At 43.3% G+C, this 24,962-nt stretch overlaps 2 protein-coding genes and 2 non-coding genes across 5 annotated transcripts in view; 3 read left to right on the top strand and 1 right to left on the bottom strand.

The window, feature by feature from the left end:
* The first annotated feature begins 509 nt into the window (after nucleotides 1-509).
* rpl3 (ribosomal protein L3) lies at nucleotides 510-4,074 on the top strand. 2 transcript variants are annotated; one of them, XM_023413926.2, is made up of 9 exons: nucleotides 510-602; nucleotides 1,107-1,299; nucleotides 1,645-1,813; nucleotides 2,183-2,318; nucleotides 2,514-2,700; nucleotides 2,823-3,085; nucleotides 3,180-3,275; nucleotides 3,494-3,613; nucleotides 3,938-4,074. In XM_023413926.2, the coding sequence occupies exons 1-9, from the start codon at nucleotides 600-602 to the stop codon at nucleotides 3,980-3,982; spliced, it is 1,212 nt and encodes a 403-aa protein (XP_023269694.1). In that variant the 5' UTR covers nucleotides 510-599; the 3' UTR covers nucleotides 3,983-4,074. The 2 variants fall into 2 exon arrangements, with proteins under 2 accessions (XP_023269694.1, XP_087032088.1); XM_087175962.1 differs by lacking the exon at nucleotides 510-602.
* Nucleotides 2,352-2,443, top strand: LOC111660645 (small nucleolar RNA U83B). The gene has a single exon (XR_002761169.1). It is a non-coding gene; the product is annotated as a small nucleolar RNA U83B (small nucleolar RNA).
* Nucleotides 3,723-3,854, top strand: LOC111660644 (small nucleolar RNA SNORA54). Its single transcript, XR_002761168.1, has one exon. It is a non-coding gene; the product is annotated as a small nucleolar RNA SNORA54 (small nucleolar RNA).
* An 11,384-nt stretch (nucleotides 4,075-15,458) lies between the features above and the next one.
* cacng2a (calcium channel, voltage-dependent, gamma subunit 2a) overlaps nucleotides 15,459-24,962 on the bottom strand; it is a 69,325-nt gene continuing 59,821 nt past the window's right edge. The window contains exons 3-4 of the mRNA XM_023413713.2: nucleotides 19,146-19,286; nucleotides 15,459-17,497 (exon numbers count right to left, since the gene is read on the bottom strand). Coding sequence (XP_023269481.1) covers nucleotides 16,962-17,497; nucleotides 19,146-19,286 — 677 coding nt within the window. The 3' untranslated portion in view covers nucleotides 15,459-16,961. The remainder of the gene's footprint in view (nucleotides 17,498-19,145; nucleotides 19,287-24,962) is intronic.

Raw genomic sequence — 24,962 nt, 5'->3', positions numbered from 1 at the left:
GATTTATTTTTGAGGGAGTTCTTTGATGGACCACCATTATTTAAAAGAAAAAAACTATACTTTGGAATGGGTATTTATTATAGGACATTAACAATAATGAAAAATAAGAAAAATGCACTACAAAAAAATGTACATTTAGTTGCATACGTTCATTTAAAGACAATCTTCTGTTTAAGTGGAAAATAAAATCGTACTCTATTATAAATTGAAACTGAACTGTGGAAGAACTAAAATGCATATTATTTCCATTAGTCACAAATATAATTAAACTGTACAGTCATCTTTTGACTGGTGCTGTATTTAAAGACATACAATAGATAAGATTTACATAACCTGAATTATATAGATATTTAGCCATAGACTGTTTGTTTTAAATCAAAGGTAAACACTGAAAAAAAGTTTTAATAACTGTAACTCATTATTACGCTGTAATGTTTTAATTGTAAACAGCGGCATCTAGTGGCTGCTGAGTTTAATACATCTGCAGGGTGAAATTCCGGGGGAGGGGCCTATCTGAGGATAGTCTCGCGATATTTGGTTGGGTATAAATTGGTGGTTTGCCCCTCAGTAGGCCTCTTTGAATACGGACTGGCGACAAAATGGTGAGTGAACAAATCGAGCAGCAGAAACGCCGGACTTCAATCAGTGTGTTATCTGAGCAATCAGTTACATTTCACTGACTTCAGACACTATGATTACTTTTATAGACATTCTTTACTTAAGTTTAATGTTTATTTTTATGATATTCAGCCTGAAGCGCAACCTTTAGTGCCAACACCGGCGACCAAAATGGCTGCTTGACGTTGGCTGCTTCTTACACGCTGTTTTAAATTATCTGTCTTAACACCCGTTTTTACAAATGTGGTATATAAGTAAAAGTGATGACTACTTGAAGTCAAAATTTAAAGCTGAGGGTTTGCGTCGTTGGCTTCAACCTCGTGACCATGCACGCTGGAGGCGGCTAACCACGCTAACATCGTGGTGAACTCGAGGCCTTTTTGCAGTCTTCATTAGCTATAATTCACATAGACTTGTATTAACTCTACAAAGAAAAGTTTTTTACTCTGCATAAGCATGGACCAGCTGACAGTGTCTTCCCTCCACAGTCCCACCGTAAGTTTTCGGCTCCGCGCCACGGATCCCTGGGCTTCCTGCCCCGCAAGAGGAGCCGTCGTCACCGCGGTAAGGCCAAGAGCTTCCCCAAGGATGACCCCAGCAAGCCCGTGCACCTGACTGCCTTCCTGGGCTACAAGGCCGGCATGACACACATCGTCCGCGAGGTCGATAGACCCGGCTCAAGTGAGTAAAGTCAGGCTTAAACATTGTAGTTTGAATGATTATAAAATGTTGTAGACATTTTTTGAGTGAGTGAGAAGACTCATTTTTCACAGTAGATGTTTTGGCTTTTCACAACAACGTGTTTCCGTTTTGATTGAGTAAAATGTCTGCTGTGAAAGGTCATGTTTTCAGTATGGTGTTCTGCCTGTGATGAGACACTCGACGGGCGGACAGAATGGGTTTAAACCCCTTGCTGAATGTCGAGCACTGAGCGCAGTCTATACCATAAAATGGTCACTGAGTGCGTTAAGCAAGAGTTGAGATTATGATGGGTGTTAAACTTAATTTCTTTCTTTCCCCCTTCAGAGGTGAACAAGAAGGAAGTGGTTGAGGCCGTGACCATTGTGGAGACACCTCCCATGATTGTTGTTGGAGTTGTGGGCTACGTCAACACTCCCCGCGGCCTGCGTTCCTTCAAGACCATCTTCGCCGAGCACGTCAGTGACGAGTGCAAGCGTCGGTTCTACAAGAACTGGTGAGCATTACATGAAACGATAGCCTAAACCGTAGTGTATTAAGTATTTGAAGCAGATGTTAGTTGCCCAGTGGAAATGAAATGAGTCCTATGTTTTCACTGAGTGAGTCTAACATTTCGGTGGCCACCTGTGGCAGCTCCGCTCAGGTGCCATGTGCCCTGATGAGCTCCGGGCTCCTCTGGCCAGTGGAAAGTGCTTCTTAGAAACTGTGCCATGAGCTGAAATCTTCATTAGCTGATAGAGCCCATCCACATGGAGGGAAGGGCGAGCAGCTATGCACTGTGTTCTTCCGCTGGCCCTCCGAGGTTATGAAGGACCTGTGCAAACCTATGTGTCCTCTCTCCCGCTGCCACGCTGCATGTGCTCAGGTACAAGTCCAAGAAGAAGGCTTTCACCAAATACTGCAAGAAATGGCAGGATGAGGAGGGCAAGAAGCAGCTGGAGAAGGACTTTGCCGCCATGAAGAAGTACTGCCAGGTCGTCCGCATCATTGCCCACACACAGGTTAGTACGTTCGATTTAGTTTCTTATTTGCTTGTCTGTCGGTGATGAGACCACGGAACTTGCGTCAGGCATGGCGCCCGACACGTATGAGGATATCTTCCATGCTGCCTTCCTTCTGAGACTACATAGCTGTCATCATTCCACATTTAAAGTCTTTTTATGTTTTGTATTGACTTATTTTCTGTTTCTGTGCAGATGCGTCTGCTGCCCGTGAGGCAGAAGAAGTCTCACCTCATGGAGGTGCAGCTGAACGGAGGCACCATCTCCGATAAGGTGGACTGGGCCCGTGAGAAGCTGGAGCAGGCCGTTCCTGTCAACACCGTCTTCACTCAGGACGAGATGATCGATGTCATTGGTGTAACCAAGGGTCACGGATACAAGGGTAAGAGCAGTTGCAGTTTAGGCCTGTCAGAATTCAATCTTTCGACATTTAAACCAGTTTTCACACGTCGTATGTATAGATCAGAACTTTATCTTGACTCTTACCAATGTGTTATCTCCTAGGTGTCACCAGCCGTTGGCACACAAAGAAGCTTCCTCGCAAGACCCATCGTGGTCTGCGTAAGGTGGCCTGTATCGGTGCCTGGCATCCTGCCCGTGTGGCCTTCTCTGTGGCCCGTGCCGGTCAGAAGGGCTACCACCATCGTACAGAGATCAACAAGAAGATCTACAAAATTGGCCAGGGCTACCACACCAAGGATGGAAAGGTGGTGAAGAACAACGCCTCCACTGAGTACGATCTGTCCAACAAGAGCATCAACCCCCTGGTAAGTGATGTTCATGCGCCCTGTAAGTGGGACTATTGGATGCCGTCCTGTCTTGACACAGATGTAATTCAATTGTTTTTTCTTTTCTTAAAAGGGTGGATTTGTCCACTACGGAGAGGTGACCAATGACTTCGTCATGGTGAAGGGCTGTGTTGTGGGAACCAAGAAGAGGGTGCTGACTCTGCGCAAGGTGAGGGCGAAGTTCAAGGCCTTTAGTTATGTTAGTTATTGCAAATTGTAGGAATTGCTTTGTCAAACTGATCTAGTACAGCATGGGATAATGTTAGTGTAGGTGTTAACCATATCTGAGGAACCGGCTGGGAATATTCAACATTTTTCCAGGGAGATCACATTATTTTACACATGTGTAGACTTGAATATCTAAATGTTTACTTTCTGTTCCTTCAGTCTCTGCTGGTGCAGACCAGCCGTCGTGCCCTGGAGAAGATTGACCTCAAGTTCATCGACACCACTTCCAAGTTTGGGCACGGCCGCTTCCAGACTGTGGAGGAGAAGAAGGCATTTATGGTAAGATGTTGTACTTATAGTTTTGTATCTGATCTTCAAAATTGGAATGCAACTTGTACAACATTTAAAGTCACAGACACTTTGTCGCTTACGGTCGGTTACTGTTGCCCCGCACTGTTCGTAACCTGGTTCAGTCTCCAGTGTGAATTTGGGTTCCATTCCAGTGCCATAGTGAACTCCAGTGAGGCAGGGGAGCAGTGCCTGTTTGTGCTGGCTCCCTGTTCACTCTCTGGGAACACTGGCTGCCCTGAGCCAACACAGACTGCAGGTCACAGCCTGTTAAGTATTGACATAACTGACTTGTCTTATTTCTGTTTTCCACAGGGACCACTCAAGAAGGACCGCATTGCCAAGGAAGAGACCGCTTAAAGTCCCTGTCGACAAACGCCGTCTCTGCTGCATTTACTGTCACCATCACTATTGTTCTGCAGTTATTTAATAAAAAAATTTAAAAAAAATAATGTGTTTGTGGTGAGAATTTTGGCTGTTAATGCAGAGATGGGAGGAAAGCTGGTTATTTGTTGTTAACCCTGTAGTTTGACTTGAGTTGGCATTGTTGAAGATGCAGGTGACGGCTTGGTCAATAGTTTATTCACAAGTTAGTAATTGGTAAATTACAGAAGGCATTTGAGGCACATTTCAAATGTCATGAAATGCACAAGATACTTTATTGTGCTAGTTATCTTATAAACAAAAGCCACAATACTACCGAGGTTTTTAATATACAGGTGGGGGTAGAAGCCAGATCCTTTTTAAAAAAAACAATGTAAAAGTTCTGCATACAGATACATTTCTAAAAGACCCCTATGAATCTGAGGCTAAAATTTAAGATTTTTATAACAGATCAGTTTAACAAAATATTCCTGACTGAGCGCATAAGTGGCCTTCAGTTTTTTTTTTTTTTTGTTTTTTTTTTGTTTGGCTCAACAGCTGTCAGTTGAGTTTACTGACAAGAACAAGCAGGTCATATTTTTTGCATGAAGAGACAGTAGTTACAATTTTTTCTTTTATTTAACCAAGAAAAATCTGTTTTAGTTTTCAAGAGGATGGCATTTGTTGCAACAAATTGAGTAGAGATTGCAGTCACACACTATAAAGGGTGAGCACACTTCAGCAGAAATGTGAGGATGAAATGAGACTAAAGGCAAAATCCTGTTATGGAGCAAAAACAGACAGTTATCAAAACAGTCTGAAATACAGTATAAATGCATTTGCTAAAATCAGTAACCTATTAGTTTTAATTTTCCATACATCCAATGAGTTCTGCTCTTAACTTTATATAGTGTTTTGTAAAACTAGTTTGACCTATAACAGCGTGTCCTTTTATATAAGCTTGTCACATGTTTGTAAAGTATCTAAAGTTGTGCTCGGCTGTAGCAGAGTAAACAGTACATTCCCTCTGAGATGTAGTGGAGCGTGAAATGAAAATACTCAACAGCAGTACTATTACCTCAGATACCTGGTGTGAGTGTAGATATATACATTCCAGCTCGGAGCTTGTTGAACGTGATTGGCCTCCGAGCCCGGCCTCCTGTCTCGCAGCTGAAAAGGTCGGCGTCAGCTATGATGAGAGCAGCCACCTATGCAGAACTGATGGACAGCAGCTCAGTTTAGCTAACATTGCATGTTTCAACAGGCTATATGTGTCCTTGAGCTGTAAGGCCTGTATTCGGCTGACACCAGAACTCCAGCAGTCACAGCACAGTAATTAAGCCCCAACATCATCCATTCTGACTCATCACTGCCAAAACTAAAACCTCCACTTCAGCAGGTAATGAGGAAGACCCTGAGAGGGCTCTACAGGCCATTTAGATGTCCCGCAGAACGCCTCTCCGAGACATCTCTGCATAATATTCAGCACTCTTAGCAGAAATGTGGATTTCCTGTAAGGATTTTCAAGGTCCCTCCTACCTCCTATTAACCTGCAGTCCAGGGAGTTGAAGGACAATTGTTCTCTGTAGAGCCGCACTTCAACAATTTGACATTTTCTCTACCAAAGCAGTTCTACAGCGAAGAGAAAATATCCTCTAAAGGACACTTACGGTAAACTGAGCCTTAAAAAAGAAAGGCCTGCTGTACACCGAGGCAGCGGGAGGAGGAGGAGGAGGAGGCAGGGTGAAGCCCCGCGTCACTGTGGCGTGTTTTCATTTTTTGGTCAGTTTGCTGTCATTTGTCGTCATTTTGCATCACTTTGTGCTTATTTTGCAACATTTTGTGGTTTTGTTTCTCCTGTCTTTTTGCATCGTGTCATCTTTTTTTGTGTCAGTTTGTGATTGTTTTACATCATCTTGTGGTCATTTTGCATCAGTTTTATCCAGTTTTTGTCTCTTTGTGGTTGTTTTGTGTCTTTTGTGATCATGTTTACACCACTCTATGGTCATTTCTTTTGTCTCTTTGGTTGTTTTGTGTCTCTTTGTGGTCATATTGCGGTTGTTTTACACCACTGTGGTCATTTTTGCATCAATTTATTCAGTTTTTTGGTCTCTTTGTGGTTGTTTTATGTTTGCGGTCATTTTGTGGTTGGTTTTGTCTCACTTTGTGGTGGTCTGGTGTAGAAAGTAGAAGCGGCGGGCGGAGGAAGCAGGGTGAAGCCCTGTGTCACTGTGGCCAGAGGACAGTCATGGAGATGGCCCTGCTGTTACGTAATAACCTCCAGAGGCTCTGACCCCTGCCCTGCTGCAGCACAAGCAGAGCTGCAGTTCAAAGCTCCCGCAGAGCTCTGTTTTCCATAATGCCCCCTGCCTGCTAAATGTGACAGTTAACGGTCCAAAATTATGCCATTAATTGCTCCCTCTGTCCCGTTCAGGTGAGGTTAGGTGTCCCAGCAGGTGCTCTCTTTATGACCCGCTGCATCTGCTCAAACAGCATCTCTGTGCACTTTTCATAAAGGCCTGTCCACATCATTCCACCCTATTAGTTCAGTCCTCCATCATCTCAAATGAGCTCCTCACAGCCAGGGACAAATGAAGCAGGGGCGGGTTCAGAAACTCTCCACGGAGGGCTCAGATTTAAAGAGAGGGGGCACGATGTTAAAATAAGAAGAAATGTGTTAAGACTCAGACTTAAAACGTTGATTCTTGGCAATAATAAACTGCACATTATTAATCGTTACATTATTTATTCAGTGTAATAAATCAGCCCCAAATAATCAACTTTAAATATTCTAATGTGAAAGAGAGAGACACACAACTTTGCATCATTTTCATGGTCAGTTCGGGTCTTTGTGGTTGTTTTGCATCACTGTGATCATTTCACATCATTTCATGGTTGTTTTGTGTGTCTTAAGTTGTGTCATTTTGTGGTTTTGTGTCTCTTTTTAGTTGCTTTGAATGACTTTGTGCTTGTCGTTGTGTCTCTTTGTGGATTTGTTTGATTGACTTTCCAACCAGAAATGTTTAACAGTCACTTCATACAGAGGTTTGGTCGGAGGGCCCCTGGTCCTGCACCCAGTCATCCATCCATGATGCTAACAAGCCAACTACCTACCAACTACCTCTGGCCCCGCCCCTGATCGGTTCAGTCCTCCATCATCTAAAATGAGCTCCTCAGGGCCAGGGACGAAAGAGGCCAGTGCTGTTTATGACTCGACTTTATATGACTGCGTGTGTGTGTGTGTGTGTGTGTGTGTGTGTGTGTGTGTGTGTGTGTGTGTGTGTGTGCGCGTGTGTGTGCGTGCGTGCTGTCATGCAATGGAACCTCCAGTCCTGAGGTAGCAGCTGTTGCTAGTGGGACAGCAGCCAGGTAACCAGGGTGCATGCTGGGACAGCAGAAAGGAGGGCCAAGCATTTGATTTATGTGAGAGTGTGCATGCAGTTGCTTGTACATGTAAGTAGGTGTGTGCATCTGTGTGTTGGTGTGTGTCCTGGCATCGTCGCTGGCCGGCTGGCACGGACTCAGCAGCAGGCTGTCTTGCAGAGTGAGGGAAGTGGCTGGGTGGTGCTGCGGCGTGGCGTCTGACAGGAGGACAGACTGTAGGGGGGGGGACGACCACATACTTAAGACCATTATTAACAGGACGGAGGCCACAGGCTGCTGCTGGTCCTGCAGTGACTATCTGACTGCTCGACCACTGTTAGGACCTGCTATTGTGCCTGCACTGGGAGGAATTTAAATCTGAGATGATCACATTCTGTTAATCAGTCGCTCATTTAAAGTTCCCACCATCTCCTTCCTCTGAGCAAAAGGCTCCTACATGAGCACAAAAAGAGATTTCTGTGTTTGTGTTTTTGTCTTTGCTTTTGTCACTGATTTGACAAAGGTCCCCGGCACCAATCAGGATTTAGCAACATCTGAATGTTGAATCAGTTGATTAACTGATTTATCCAAAATACAATCAGCAGATTCAGTGACGAACCTGTGATGAAAATAATGACAATGTGGAGCCCCAGTGGAAGTCTTTTATTTTTACATGGTGATATCAAATGCACCGCAGGCTGCTGCAGGGTGGAGGAGCTGTGGAGGACGCTTGATTTATATATGTTCTATGCTAGGTGGATGAATGGCTTTAACGTCAGGGCCTGTTTTGCGGCTTGTGTTATTGATCACAACTCTTTTGGCTGGATTCCCAACAAGAGGGTTTGGAAGAGTGTTTATTTCACGCTTTTTATAATGAGAACAGAGCAGGAGTCAAGATGTAAACAGGTGGAAATCATATTTTTTTTTAATCCACCTGTCAGACATCAAATGATGTAGATGCAGTTTTTGGGTATTTCTGCGTGACTCATATGTCATATACACTACTAACTAAAGCTATATGGTCTCACAGACGCGTCAGTAGTCCTCCCGAGTCGGACTCTGTGTAGAGGACAGTGAATCTGAGCGTTTCTCTTGGGCCTGCCAGACTGCAGCTCCTGCACCCCTGCACTGTGGCATCAGTATTCCAGGCCCGTTTATGGACACAGCGTTCCCTGAGCTGACGGAGGCAACAGCCCTGCACCCGGTCTCCCATCACGCCACCAGAGGGCAGAGCACGGCGCTCCATTCGCTTCACGCATCCCAGAGCACTTTGTGTGCTGTAGCCCACTTTGGTTCCTCCTCTTTATCTCTCTTTTTTTGAAAACTGCCCTCTATTCAGAGCTGGATTTAAAAGCTTCAGATGATTTGTAAACCAGCAGCGACACAGCTCGGACTGCTCTTAGGTCCATATGTTATTTTATGCAGGAAATTATAAAGCTTCACACTGCTTGGATCAGCAGTGGGGGTGATGTGAACGTGTCATTTCAGACTATGTTTGCTCCAATGGTTTTTTTTTTCTTTTTCTTTTTCAGTTGGTTGACCGTGCTTATAGCTCTGTGTTGCCACTCAACTCTGCATGACCCAAAAAATAACCCGGGGTGAGCGCAGTCAGCAACTGTTCTCTGGTCAGCATAAACAACAGGCCTCAACTCTCTCAGACACACACACACACACACACACACACATACACACATATAGGCTTGCACATGCAGATTCAGTGTTTGCATGCACAGGAGCAAGATAAACATTCCTCTGCACAGAAATCCTTGCACACATTTCAGGTTGCATTTTGTTTCCACAGCAGTAATCCTAAGAGAAGGAACGTCGAACGCTGCAGCTTCTTCTCAGGGACTTAAAAGTTTTGCTTTGGAGGCTTCGGGTGACGTGCCCCCACACAGCTCCCATGGGTGCTCGCTTCTCTGTCCCAGAACGTTGTCCAGTAAAGTCAGAGAAAGGTCATTAGTCGGTTTGATGTGAGGTTATGTAACCTCACAGCCTGCCAGAGACACAAAGCCAGGCTCAGGCAGAGAGAGAGAGAGAGAGAGAGAGAGAGAGAGAGAGAGAGAGAGAGAGAGTGTCTGTGTGTTTCCTCTTAATATTCCCAGCCAGGAGGGGACAGTGTGTTCCTCAGGCCTCATCTCCTCACCCTGCCATCCACCCTGATACCTCACCCCCAACAACTTTCACCACCACCACCAGGCTGCCACCCCCCCTCCCACACACACACACACACAGAGCTTCTTCTCTATTGAACAGCACTGCAGACACACTGATCACGACAGCAGGAGCGAGAGAGCGAGGGAGGTAGAGAAGGCACCAGGTGATGAAGTTTGACTTTTCCCAGCATCAAAACGTAGACGTCAGGGCTGACTTAAACTTACTTGGAGAACAAATTTAAGAATGTCAATTACCCCCAATGTCCTGTTTGTGGAGATGCAAGGACTCAAAGTTAGCATGATTTCATTATAAATTGTTTCATGTCATGTTTCATGTGTGGTCTCGCAAAGTCAAACATTATGATAAATCATCCATTTTCAAACTGCTGCTGCCTTAAATCCAAATCCTCCTCTGTCTGAAGCACTGACCGTTGGATGAAGAGATGGTGCAGAGCGCTGTGGGACAGTGTGGATGAATTTTTGATCAATAACGCAATTAAATAAAACAAGTAAAGGATGATTCTGGTTTATTAAACCATCATTTCTATCAGTTAGGAGAAAAAATTGTTAATCGTTGTTATTTGGATGTAAACCTGAGAGGGAGAGGTAATGCAAGTTTATAGGTTGAACCAGAAAGAAACATTAATGATGGACAGTTTGAGTTTCTCCTCCAGGTAAGTTTGACCCAGCAGCTATAATCAATATTTTTACTTTCAGTCTTTCAGTTCATTGTTTCGGTTCACTCTCACTGCTCTCGTGGCTTCATTTTCGGTCAGATGAAGCAGCTGTTTCCAGAGAACAAGCTCTTAAAACTGACTGTACACTCAGCAGCAAACACAAGAGAGGCACAATCAGAGACCAGCTGGTGAACATGGCCAGATATTTCCCTCAGGAGTTGGTAGAGACCAAAAACAGAACTAAAAGAGAGTGAATTTTGCAAATTATATATCAGCATGACTGCAAATAAATGCTAATTTTGCTATGTTGTGTTAATGGTAATGTGCAACTGTTTCCTGACTATATCAACTCATATCAACAGTTTGTTTGCGCTGCTTCGGGGGACAAAAAAATCAGTTTTAAAACCTATTAAATCCTATGAAAACTTGTGTTTAATGCCTTATCGCTTTTCTTTTTTAGCAAAGTCGCTGCGTTCCCAGATCCTTGCAGCAGTTAAGTCACGGTAGGTGAGTAAAATGTTATTATAATTGATAGAAACAGCAGCCAAACGGGTCGAAATAAGATCCAAGTTAATCACTTATGCTTTAAGGGGACAGCTGTATATTTTCAAAAACATTCAAAACCCAAATGACATGGGTTGTCAAGACTGAGAAGTGAAGGAACGGAGAACTGGGTGCAGCGAGGGACGCACAAACACATCCAAACATGTAATCTCTTTTTCTTTTTGCCCTATTTCCAATAAATTACTCTTTGTGCCCTCCAGCAAACAGAGCATGGAAATCTGGCCTCTGAGCATCATGGGGCCCCGCTCTGGCTGCACGACGCTGCAGCTGTGGGTGGAGCTATCATTAGCATTAGCTCTGGAGCTCTTGCCCTGACCCTCCCTGACATCTCTGTGCAGTGTCCAACTCTGTTATCCTGCCAAAAAAAAAAAATCTAGCATTGACTCTTCAAGGGCATGTCTCGCCTCCCCTCGGCTCCAGCTCCTCTGTGTGCGGAGCCAGAGGAAGAGGGGGAGGAGGAGGAGGAGGAGGAGGAAGTGGAGGGTAAGTTTCTTCATCCTACACCTGCACAGTGAATCAACCTGTCAGGAGCTGGATGTAACATAACACAGATTAATGTCACTTGCTAGAAACACCTTTTAGTCTAGAGACTGTTGTATAGTGTTTTGTTTTTTCACCATTTCACAGTTGTTACTCTAAACCACGTGGGCTTCAAACTAAGATGCCGGTAAAAAGAATAGTTGTATATCACCATATGTGCTGTAGGCACAGGAGATCTGTCAGGCTTTAGATTATCAGAGCTGCGTCGCCCGCAGGGTGATAAGAGCAATATTTGGTCTCGAGAGAGTTTAGTTCAGAGTTTAAAGGGCGTGTTCTGTGTTCACCTTTCCAAAACAAAAAAAACACAAGAAAAAAAGTATAAGGAACAATGTGTTTATCTGCTCTAATGTGAGCTGCAAATTTTAGCATTAGCTGCTTTATTTCCAAAGGTAAGTGGCATGTCACTTATTATCATGTGGAGTTATGGGTAACAGGTGGGTTTTATTTGGCTTCATTTGGTCCTTACATACTTTTTTCTTCAAAAAGTGTATTTGAGAATACAGATATTACAAGTATAAATCGAACCACTTGTCCTGTTTTCCTATAATAAGCTTTTCCAAGGGATTAATTAGAACAACATTACATATATATAACGATGCTGCTCCTATCAGCTGGCTACAACGCCATGTAGCTTTAGCCTCACTCTTTTAGTATCATGTCATGTATGTAGCCATCACACACATATTTAAGATGCTTTTATAGGCAAAATCAGTCAGCTGAAAACACCAGAGGGTCAGATATAGAGATTAGCATCAACATCTCAGACGACAAAAAACACAATCATTGAGGCCAGAATTGATGAACTGCTTTTGCTTAGACCAACTGTCTCAAAATGAAATCTGCCACTGTTCTCGCTGTAAACTGCAGTAACACTTTAAATTTCAGTGTTAGTATTAATAAGTAATAATTAAATAAAAATAAATAAGTAATCAGTGTTTAAAAACCCAGAATGTGTTTTATTGATACCAATATGTACTAAATAATTAGACTGTAATTTTCAGGCAGTAATCTAAACTTCATTATGTGCTGTGTGAGACCGGAAAGCTTGAGAACCCTTAGAGCTGATTAGAGGAATTTCTAAGTGACTATGTTTCAGTCTGACTGTATCAGTTCTCCAGGGGAGGTCAGTCACTTCAAAACAAAATAAACAGTTTAATCTCATGAATGGGTATTAGTGGGAAAATATTTTATGAACAAGTGCGAGTCTATGCAGGGGCCTGGGAGTGCCTAATCTTAAATATTAGAGTTTGATTTAAAAGGTTGACAACTCAGCCTCTCCCCACATTAGAAATAAGGGCCGAACTTGTCCTCACCCTCCCAATCTGTGATACCACGGATGATGTATTGTTCCACAGACGTTTACGGCCCTCTGTCTGCCCGCTGCCGGGCAGGTCCGACTCGCAGCAGAAAAGACGTGACAAGACAGCATGTTGAAAAAGGTTATGAGGGAAGACAGAGAGACAAAATGGGAAGGATACGCCTAAGAGGAGACGAGGAGAGAGACGGACAGAAAAACGTATTCATTCCTAAAACATATTAAAAATCTGGGGCCAGGTGCTGCTTTATGAGAAAGCCAGTATCACTAAGCCTCCTCCACACACACACACACACACACACACACACACACATTTTCTCTTTAATGTAATACAGGCTTGTAAAATGACTGCTGCTTATGAATTCTGAATAAAGATGGCTATACATAAAAAAAAGGCCCTATTCATTTAGACTGCTACGTTGACATATTTTCCCCTCAAATTCATGGAGAGCGGCTTGTGTCAGAGAGCTCAGATAATGGCAAATCAGGATCTCAGCACTTTTCTAATAGAAACTTTTTTTTTCCCCTCTCCCCCCTTATTTGATGAATCCGCTGGCCTCTAAACTTGTCCAGAGCTCGGGGAACAAGTTTAGCGAAGCACATGCTGTGCATACTATCATGCAGAACTCTATTTATACACTGAATCCATTGATTTTATTTATTTAGTCTTATTCTTGGAAGACCTCTCTTTGTACTGCGCTCCCCTTCAATCACACATACATAAAACACGCCACCGTCCTGAGGAACCGACCCCCTCTTTGTCTCACAAATAGATTTGCTTTGTATATCTGCTTCAACACCATATACGAGCGCTTCTTTACACACACATATACACAGTCGCAGGAGCATGTTAGGCTCTGGAAGCAATGCTTTTAGGGCAGTGGTGTAGAAAGGTGTTGGATGTTGTTTAAACCTGCAGTAGACTGAAGCTGGCGGTGTTATTGCAAACCTGTGTTTCTTTCTCAGGAATATATCGTCCTAGAAAGATGCTCAGACGGCCTGTGCTTTACAAGCTGCCTTCTGCGAGGCTTTTTAGCTCAAAGAGAGAGAGAAAATGTGTTTACTGGTGTATAAAGAGCTGTAGCTGTACAGCAGAAGCCCAAAGTACCACGCAGTGTGCTCTGAGGTCTGATAAACTGTCGGTTTGAGCTGCTTTCTATTAAAAAGCAAGGCAGATATTCTCTTTCTGTACGCGCAGTAAACTTGGTCTCATGTCTGTGTAACTGGCAAGAGCATGATGTGTGTGTTTTCTGGGCTTTATTAATCCACTTACAAGCACACACTCATGTAGACACTGGGGTTCTGATACAGGCATTCAAGAGCCAGCGCTGATATTTTTGGATTGCGGCTCCCAGTGGTCGATTACAGCGTGTTATCACCATTTTACAACAGCAGGCAGAGGCTGTGGTTTTAGCAGAGCACACAGGGTTTATATATCTGACAACTCAGCTTTTGGTTTTTATGGGTGTGTGAACGCTGAGGCCAATATATAATATTCTGTGTCGATATTCAAGAGTTTTCAAGCCTAAAACTGTTTTCTTTCAGGTCCCTTCGTCTTTGTCAAGGTCTTTGAAGTTATCTCTAAGATAGAAGTACAAAAACACACACACGAGCACACATTCGTACTGCTATACTTGTGAGGACACTTACTGCCGTAATGACTTCCCCACCCGTGACCTTAAAGGCGAGAATGTGCTTCAAAACACTAGTTAGTTTGATGCACACCCTGTACGCTCGAAAACACGTGTGACACGTGTTGTCCAACCACTTTGGAGGGCAAAATTGTTATGACCGCACTCGGGGTTAAAAGATGGCCGTCACAGAGACGTGAGACAAACTGGATAATTCAAATAATCAAATTCAATATGTGGAGACACTTTCATTCTCTCCTGGAACTGTTCATAGTGTTTGTAATTGTGAAAATTAAAAAAAAAAAAAAGAGAGCTAGAGAGAGAGAAGTTCAAACCCTGCCTACTTTAACATCTGTACACAGCCTTGTCGGATTGTCAGTTCAGGAAAGTTACGTGTGTGTGTGTGTGTGTGTGTGTGTGTGTGTGTGTGTGTTTGTGTGTCTACAGCTAATTCCATCCTTAATCCTAAAACCATATTTTAACTTCCAAATGTGTTCTCACTCTTAAAATCTGGAAGTTCAAAAAGCTTGATCCTCACACAGACGGAAGCAGTGCTCGCTAAATTCTCCTTCTCAAAAATGAGCTTGTTGTTTATCGGTGTTGTTCCTGATGTGTAACGAGCTTCAGTCTTGACCCTAAATAAAACTGTTAGGATGGTTAACAGGATAAGAATGAAATACATAACTACACACACTGAAGTTTTGAGGGTCAAAGTTCATTCCTGACTTTGGAGACAGAAGTTTCACATAACTCTCCTAACTCAATGTCAAGTTACTGGCTTTTTGCTGAACTATCAACCACGTCTCATGGTCTTCATCAGGTAGTTTGTCACGGAGTTGGCTGACATGTGATCACGTGATCTAACTGTAGAACTAAAAGCAAACAGCGGAAAGCTCTGAAAACAGTGAGTAAGTGGACACTGAGTTAATTATTATTATTATAAATAATTTTTTCTGACTCTGAGATTTGCTCTGTTTTATGAAATACTGGATTAGCTCATCTCTCTCGGGCCTCTGAGAAACCCTGAAATGAAAAAAAAAAGAGGTTGGGAACCACTTCTCTGTTCCACAGCTCCATGAGGCAAATAGTTGCTTTACTTTCAAGTCCATTTTTTTTGCATTGCAGATACGATGATGTGACAGACAGACAAGTGTTAGTACTGAAAACTGTTAAACAAAAAGGTGTTACAGGATAAAGTGTGTGTTAGAGACACGCAGTGAAACATGGTGATTTGTTCCCCCTAGGGTTCGTATTTTATTCATCAGGACTTGATGCATCCAAGTATAGGATCATTCGGTTTTGGCACCTTTAAAGATTTCATTTTCAAATTGAACAACACATTAAAAATCAAAAGAAACAAAGAAATGACTAAGGCTGTGTGAGTTTTAAAAATAAAATACATACATACATATATTTATATATTTATAAAGAAATCAACCAAACCATTTAAAAAAGCAGTTTTGTTCAATGTAGATTGTTTGGTTTGTCTCACAAAAGCAATAAGATAAAATGAACTAAATAAATAAAAAAGAAAACATAAGAAAAATACACATGAAACATTAATACTTTAAACTTTAGCGTCTTTGCTTTTTTTCCCCTTATAATTATTAACCTTTAAAACTTAAGTTTCTCAAGAGCAGATTTGCTGTAATTTTATAGCATGCATTTAATTTCTGAAATTGTGAGTCACTTAGCTTCTCTTGTACTATTTCATATTTAACTTGTTTTTATTTTTGTGTTTGGCGTCCTCTTCTTTTCCTTCCCCTCTGCTCCTTCCTTTTTTATTTTGTAGAAGTCGTGTTTGGAGTCTTTGCTTTGTGAACTTTGACCCCTTTTGTTGGCTCTTTCTGTTAAGGGGTTCAACTCTCCCGTTACGACCCCCCCAAAAAAGAAAGCGAACAGGGACTGAGAAAAAGACGAGAAGGTTCTGTTAAAAGAATAGATATTATTCTACTGCTGACTGTCTGTATCTGCCTCTGGCGGCACCAGTCGCTGTGCACTGCTGCTACCTAAAGGACCTTTGCTTGTTCTCGACCTTCAAATGAACAGATACTAAAAGAGTCTTTTCCTCATGTTACCAACAGCACTTGGTTTAGTTAACTTGTTTTTTTTTTTGCTTTTTTGCTTCGGTAAAGTCTGTAACTCTTGATTATTAACGTAATAATTTATTTATAAAAGTAATACATATATATATAGTACCTTTGTTAGAGATTACAGATTGGGCTAATTCTTACTGAATCCCAAGCTGTAACAATTCACAGTTTTAATGCAAAAAATGAACAAATGAGTCATTAAATAAAAGAGGTGTATGTCCGAGCGGTGGGCCGGCTGCGGGGGAGCCTGACCTGTTGCTCCAACCAAACTGTGGGGCAAAACTGTCAAACCAAAGGGCAATGAAATCATGAAATCAATTCTTTATCTCATAAATGCCCACTCCCTCCCACCCTCCCTGTCAGTGCCCCGAACCTCACAAACCTCGTAATGACAGACATCACTCTCTCGGTACAACCTGACCCATTCTCACTCTTCTGCCATTCAATCCAGGAACACAGCAGACTTGTTGAAACTCTCTCAACAATGGTAATGGAAAAGTCATGCAGCTGAACAAAAAGAACAAATGTCTATAAACATGGAAATCCATCTTCACCAGGGGCGTACCGCACCCACAGGGGTTCCCGTGTCTCCTGGTCTCCGCTCTCCACCGGACCAGCCTGGCCTGTGTCGACTCCCTCATACCGGCGTGGTGCGGCGGTTCGCTGTGTTGGTGTGGCTCGAGTCTTTCAGGTCCTTCTGGATGCAGTTGTGGACTTGCAGGAAGTTGTGGTCCCTCTCAGAGTTGTAGGTGGCGGTGGGCGTGCCGGAGGACTTGAGGGTGTCCCGGGGCAGCGTGTACATGGAGATCTCTGTGGATGGCAGCGCGCTGAAGCCCTTGAGGCCCACCGGCGAGGCGTCACGGGAGTGTGATGGGTCTGTGGAGCGGGAGGAGGAGCGCGAGCGGCGTCTGTAGCGGTAGCGGTAGCTGGGGATCCGCGTTATGGCCGAGCCTTGGAGGTAGTCGGCTGCGCGCGCCCCTATTCGGAGCTGTCGATGACGGTCGATGAACATGTGCACGGCCAAGACGCCCACCATCTCAGCCATGATGAAGGAGAGGGCACCGAAGTAGAAGGACCAGCCGTACGAGTAGCTGTTCTTCTTCGAGTCGCTTTTTGAAGGGTCCCCTGCGTTGGCTGATATGTACACGATGATCCCGATGATGTTGCTCAGGCCTAAGAGGTTGTGAGATGCAGGATGGGCGCCATACAACAGGAGAGGGGTGGGTTATGGGTAATGAGTTCATGAAGAAACGGGCAAAGAGAGGAAAACGACAAAAATTGCATCATTCAGGATGAGCTCATAGAGTTATTCTTGGTGCATGGTTAACTTAATACGCAGTATCATGCCAAATATGTTTAGAGTGCTGATTCATGCACTGTACACAGTGTACTAATCCTGTCCAGGCCGGAGTGACTGATATTAGACTCCTAATCTTTGCCCTTGCAGCAAGAAACAGGGCGGCCCCAGGTCTTGATGCAGATCATTTGGGACAGAGTACAAGATAATCCACATTGGAGCTGTGTTCTGCATTAGAGCCCATCATATATCCACATACCTATACTTTGACTTGTTAGTTTAGTCACACACAGAGAAATATTTGACATGGTATATCTGGGAAGATGGATCGTAGGGAAAGTGTGTCAGGGACACCATATTTTTAGAGATGAGTCCCAATGGGTGGCTTTTAGCCTAGCAACAGGACTGAGAGAAAAGAAAGGAAGACAAAAGAAGAAGGGACTTGTATCTGCAGTACAACCAACAGCCGGAGACAAAACGGTGTGTACACAGCCTTTTGATTTCATGCTGTGGTGCAATGTTAATTACAACAGAAGTGTGTAATGACAGCTATTTATAGAAATAGTTTTACATTTTGGGACATAAGTTTTGTGCAGGGGAATAAGTTGATAAGATCGATACCACTCCCATATCTGTAGAGTAAATATGATTAGCCTGATTAGCCTAGCTTAGCACAAAACCTGGAAGCTAGCCTCAGCCACCACCTCTATATTTACGTTTTTGAATGTATAAAATAAACAATATAAAGTATGTAAATTAGTTTGGTTCAGAGGTGCTGATAGGTAGGCAGGTTTTTTTTTTAACTTTTACAGATGTTTTCCTCAGTTGCCAGATGTTGTGCTAAGCTAAGCTAAGCTAAGCAACTGCTGGCTGTAAATACATGAGATCATTGAATGATCAAATTTTGCAGAAATGTCAAACTATTCCTTTAAAGGAAAAAGCCACCATACAACTACATTTTTAAAAGTCTGGATTATAAAGTTGCTAAATTCACTGTTAATAAAGTCATTAGATAATTAAACTTTCAAACCATGTCCAGTCTTACTCTGGGAAATATTGTTGATACTAGGACTCCAGAGATGTCCCTAAACAGAGCTTAACACTGCTAAAGTCAGTGTTCAAATCTACAAGCAGAAACACAAAAAGGCATCCATGAACTTGTCTCTGGGTAAAAGGAATAAACAGTAAAATTCCCTAAAAACCAAACTATGTATTGGATTATTCCTGCCAGAAACTGGTCAAACATGAGGGTAAGGCTGCAGAAGAGCTTGAAAACATGAAACCTAAGATTCATCTAAAAGTACTGCTGAAATTTTTTATTTTGGCAGTGACTTTTTTAAGCTACTCTTCATGAACCACTGAAAGGCTTTTATTGTGAAACAGCTGCAGGAGGTACTCATGGAGTGTAGTGGCAGTAGTTCCAATAAAAACTGATCTAATTCAAGTACACAACTACAAAATGAAGTTTGTGCCCATTGAATGGACGCCTGCCCCTTTGTATTATTTTGACGGGGTCTGACTCACCTGCAGACACAAAGAAGATCCCTGCGCTGAGGATGATGTTGTGGCGTGACTTGTAGAACTCACTGGCAGCTATACACAGGCCTCCCATGAAGAGCAGGATGACGCTGAGGATGGGGAAGATGCTGGAGGCTCGCACCGCACCTGGAAATCAGCGGAAGACAGCAGTGAAGAGAAAAAGGGGTTTGGGAGGGGGGGTTGGGGATTGGGGTGTGATTTGGTGTTCACACAGAGAGGAGGACAGCCAAGGGGGCAACAAAGAAAGAGGGGGAAATGGCAGGGATGAAAGGAGAGATGGGTAGAAATCAGAGGGAGCGAGAAACAAAGAGAGAAAAGCACATTAGAATCCATTTCAGCATCTGCTCCTTGTGTGTGAGCACATCCTAATCAACACCCCATCAGGCCTGTGAAAGACTCCATCAACACTGTCTAGTGAGTGTGTATCCCCACAGTGAGCCTGTTATCCAACCTTATGTAATCACACCGCTTGACTCTCCCTCTGCCCCCCCCCCCCTCTCTCAGCACACTGCTCCGCAGACCACAGAGCAAACTGGCTGCTTTATGTAGCATCATGTGAATGGCAGTCAACAAAAGTGCTACGGGGCTCTGGCATGTATATGAGCCAGGCCGCAGTGCAGAGGGACGCCCTTGAAACGAAAGCAGCGTCCTTGCAGCTAATTATGAAGAAGCAAAAACTGTAAACTGGAAAACTGGAATTTTTGAGGTCAAGCCAGGGTCAAAAAAAAGGAGCTGTGCTGCACCCTGAGGTGTCAGGTGAAATTAGACTCACAGAGTCTTGGAGAACAGACAGTTGTTGTTTGCAAGGGAAACAATGAGGAAGTGTCCCACCTCCTGCTTCCTGTTTAACATGCACGCTTAAACTTTCATCATGCTGGTAAAATTTTCACCACTTCACCTCATCTCCCCACGTGCCTGCCGACTCAGCACTTTTCCCAGCTTCTCCCCAAAGTGCTGACGCCGGGCCGGGTGGCTCTGTGCTGAACTGGGCCACCTGCACCTCCACAGGGACCCGCCGGGGCTCCTGGCGGCCCATCTGCCTGCCTACCTGCTGCCATTCATCGCGCCCTTCTCCCTGTCAGGAATTCGCTTATCCTCAGCCCCCCCTCAGCCTCCACCCCCCCAGCACCCTCAGTCTTCAGTGGGTAAGCCACCCTGAGCCCACAGGTGGGCTGATAGGTTGAAGTGAACAGCTGCAGTGTAGGAGAGCGCTGAGCGGTGGTCATGGCTGTGGCTGGACGCTCATCAATCACTTGGGCTCTCAACAGTAACTAAAGGAAAGACCAGGGTGCTGAGGCTCCTTCATATGTGCTGTTACTGCAAAGATCCATTATTTGCCAAATAATGTGCCAAACGTTTTCAGAGTGCCAGTCCCAGCTCTGATGAAACAAGCTGTTTAAGCTTCATTAACAAAACACTGGCATTATTCAAGACCCACCACACTACTGCTTCCCAATCCTTTTGCTCTCTGTCACCTTAAAATGAAGTCATGACTACTCGGACCACCTCGTCAGATATTGAACTCATTAATGAGTTTTAGGCTCATTAAACCACCATAAATAGTTTTTTCTTTCTCAGGTTTTTAGACCCCTGAAGATGTCAAACTATCCAGTCCTTCATTATATGAATATAAAAAGGAAAAATAGGTTAAAGAGAAATCAGAAAAAAAAGTAAACAAAAATCTATGTTATATATGAAATCGGACACAAACAAGATAAATAAATAAGAATCAATAAATTGATTCCGTCCTAATGACCCCATGGCCGTTTCCTCCTCTAGCCCCAACACTGATGAAGTGTGTAGAGAAAAGTCATCAAATGTTCCAATGTCAAATGTTCCTATTCAAATGAAATGTGATGTGGCTGTAATCCATTCTGTAAATGAGCTAGTGTAGATTTTTGTGTATAAAACCTTTAAACTTGACTCAGCCAATCAAAACAGAAGTGATCTGTTTTATGATAATAGGATTGAAAATGACTGAAGCTGTTGAGCCGGAGTTTAAGAGCGCCGCGCATCACTAGCTAGCACCTTTATGAATGTGCTTTTGACCTGACACTGTAATGTCTCTGCTCCCCGTCCCACCTGTATCCATCATGTCATCGCTCAACATCATGATGTGCTTATCGCTTTCTTTAACCTTGCCTGAAACAGCCCGGCCACTGGCCTCCAATCTGTGTGATGGAGAAGACTTAAATGCCGTTATTCACCACCTTCCATTTTTCTTCCATCTGTCTGTCTCTGTCTGCTGCACGCGGTCATCTCGCCGTCTTTGTCACCCGGCAAACGTCCCGTCTCATCTTGTCTTTCTCTCTCCTTCCATCTCTCTCTCACTTAATTCTCACTCAGTCAAAGCACAAGACGATTTGAAAGATAAAGTGTCGTCTCGCCCTCCCCCCTCGTCTTCCTCTGGTTCTACTCCCCCCTCTCTCACATGTCTCCTTGCTTGACCAGGGGGGATTGTGGGGTTTAGGGTTACCGGTGAGGTGGGTTGATTAAATATTAAGTTGTCCTGAGAGTTGACCCTGCTCCTGTGTCCTGCTCTAAATGCATCATTATTCCTAAATCCGCCCCCCTGCTCTGCCTCCACCCCTCTACCCCGTTAACCCTGAAGGTATTGACATGGTCGTTCACAGCACATTACCTGGGAGAGGGCACCGGGGCTCTTTTTCATCCATCAGCTTCATTTGGAGAGACAAAAGAAGGATAGAGGGCCAGCCAAATTTATTGATTGTTGACAGTGGGGCTGTTTAATAGTGTGGGATCTCAAGGTGACACTAAAGTTGGAGAAACCTCAGAGAGGCTCGGCTGCAGACAAGTGTAGAGAGAAAAGGGGAACATGTCCATGCATCTAGATTTTAGCAAACAAACTGTGTGGCTTCAAACTGAGGTGACTTTGCCTTTCTGTTTCACCACCCTGATGTGCATCGTTTCATTCACAAATCTGATCTCATTGTGTTCATCACACAAAAAATATCAGTGTGAACATCCTAAAGCTGTTACTGTAAGTCTGTAACATGTAAACAGCCTCATGCTCTGCAGCCTCCTTCATGTAAAATACTTGCGGCTGTGATTAACATTGCAGTGCTGGAGACTGTCTCATACACACACACACATTTATATATATATGTATGTATATGTTTTTTTTTTTTCTTTTCCCTAGCTTGCGACTTTTTAGAGGTACAAACATCTGATGATCTTTAAGGATATGATGCATTTCTGCAGATGTACCCAACAGTACAAAAAGAAGTTAAAATAGTTCAACATTAAGCAGTAAAATCCAACACACACATTAATGCACCAATAATATTAATCCAAAAAATAATATTTAGCAGTAAATAATATAAAAATGCTTTACTTCAAGTAAAATTGCTGATAATGCTGCTTAAGAAACTTTTTGAAACGTCTGCAGAAACACTTGATAGTTTTTTGTAAAAGGTATTAATGTTTTAAAAAAGAGTAAAATATTTGCTCTTTATTACAACTATATCAACAGTATTAGTAACAGTAAGACCTCTGTGTGGCAGCTAGTCGTGTCTCAGATTTGAAAGCTTCGGAGAAATCTTGAAAGCAATGACAGGGTTTGTGATGGATCCAACTCATTTGCATGGCTTCGAAGGATCGGCTGGCCTGCAGTGCTTCTCCAGTTCTATGCATTCTCTGTATTAACATTCATGTTTAACAGCGCGCTGAAAAGTGCAGTGACCTTCACAGTGACCTCCCAGCATGCACTGTGCCTTCCCTGGGATCAGGCAGCAGTTTGCTGCGCCAACATGCCCCTGGGTTTGGCTGACCATGCTGTACCTCGGAAGAAAAGGCTGAAGTCCCTGCAGATTTTTCATGCCAGGATGCACTCTGTTCTCCTGCATAATACTGAGTGTGCCAGTGGTCACATAGCGTACGTATGAAGCTGTGTCTCCGAGCAGCTTGTTGCCTGCAGTGAGGGCCTATGATGGGGGCTGCTGGAGGAAGACGGGGCAATAACTATTTCCCAAGGTGGTGAAGCTGCTTCTTTCTGAGAAGTCACATATTTAAAGTCCTTCCTCACCACATTCTGGAGGTTTCACATCTTCACGTTCCATCTTTTAAGGATCGGCTGAGCCCCTGTCAGAGTTTTGGATCCTGCCTGGAGGGATGTTTAAACACGGCCCCCGGGGGCGAGGCAGGCAGAGAGACTGACAGGCTGACAGATAGACAGGTCTGCTGTGGATGGGTTAGTGCAGAATAAAGGGCAGGTCCATGATACACCATGTTTAGTAGTGCTGCACAGGGCCAGACAAATATATTGATTTGTTGATATATTGAGCTCATGTTGACCTTCGATTAAACTTTAGCTCTTGGCTAACAATGTCAGCCACCTCTCACATAGTGATGGTTTCTTACTGAACAGAGATGTGCACAAAGCTGCAATGAAATTAGATTTTTCTGTTCATTCATTGTTCCAGCAGATATGATAGATAATGCCAATTAAAGACTTCAAACACTTAATTTAGTCTTGAAGAGAGGGATAATTTGTTTACATTTGGTAGAGGAGTGAATCACAACTGTAGTGTTATCAGCATTATCTCAAACTGAAGAAAAGAAAACTGTGATGATATTTGACAAATGCTGATTATCTTAACCAGGGGGACTGCATTTTGGCATCCTAGAACAAAATTACAAAACCTAAATCATTAGCATGAAGTATATAAAATTAGACACAGTCCATGTGAATAATGTAAATAAATAAATTATAGTGGGTCACATTTGCACCCATTTTTGGCATACTATAGCTTTTGCCACCATGGTGGACAAAGCATTTAGATCCTTTAAGTAAAATCAACAACAATGTGCTCAACTGCAAGTAAGAGTCCTACATTCAAAACCTTATCGAAAGTAAAAAGTATTAGGGGCAAAATGCATTAAAAGTATCAAAAGTTAAAGTAGTCATTCTGCAGAAAATGGCCCCAGCAACTGATATATTATAATATATGATATTATTAGATTATTACTGATGCATCATGAATACATAGTATTTTACAGTTGGTTAATATGAAAAAATAAATCAAGGATTATTAGGCGTATTTATTTACTTAAAATTGGGATTAACAAATTCAAAACCTTAATTTGTGGTCCAACTCTAGTTTCTCTGCATGTGATTGTTTGTGCACATTTGGTTGCAGACTGAATTGCCGCTGTCATCACATCATCATCTTCTCAAACCAACTGTGATACTCATTAACTGCACATCTGTTACAACTTCACAGTGCATCAAAGAGGCCCGGTGAATGGAGATTATCTCAGCCAGGGTGACATTATTCTGACAGAGGGCTGTTGGGATGGCTACAGTCCTGAGAGAGCGAGCAGTGGTGACTCTCCTGTGTGGTAAAACGCTGTCAATCTCCGGCTGCTGGAAAACAGCGACCCCGTCCAAATGAAAGCTTTGACCTCCGCGCTAATAGCCAATGACAGCGGCGACCTCGGTGGCGTCTTGTGTTTCTGAAGCTCTCGACTCGGCCCACATGAAAGGATGCTCTCAGGAGCCCTGTGATTAGCCCTGAGGTCGCCGTTTTGATTTGGGTCGAGGTCACGATCACAGAGTGGCGAATCTTCTGTTTCCTCCCCAGTGACACCCACATTAATGTGACACCCAGTTAAGGACAGTTTCTGGTGCTGAGCACCCATTGTACCTCTCCTCACTGCTACCCATCTCTGTACTCCCTCTAACATGTTACATCATTTTTTCTGGTAATGAATTTTGAATTAAATTGCAGCTGCTTTAAATAATTTTGATTATGACTGACTGTTTGCTATACCCCTCCACAA

Source organism: Seriola lalandi, unplaced genomic scaffold (assembly GCF_002814215.2).
Source record: "Seriola lalandi dorsalis isolate HSWRI2012SDOR001 ecotype SW California unplaced genomic scaffold, Sedor1 jcf7180002054519, whole genome shotgun sequence".
NCBI lineage: Eukaryota > Metazoa > Chordata > Actinopteri > Carangiformes > Carangidae > Seriola > Seriola lalandi.
The sequence above is the reverse complement of the archived record's forward strand: the minus strand, read 5'-3'. Positions and strand labels throughout refer to the sequence as shown.

Excerpts from the sequence above, each read along its gene's own strand:
- rpl3 (XM_023413926.2), top strand. Across the intron at positions 1,814-2,182 it reads CGTCGGTTCTACAAGAACTG|GTACAAGTCCAAGAAGAAGG; the intron begins GTGAGCATTACA and ends GCATGTGCTCAG. Across the intron at positions 2,319-2,513 it reads GCATCATTGCCCACACACAG|ATGCGTCTGCTGCCCGTGAG; the intron begins GTTAGTACGTTC and ends GTTTCTGTGCAG.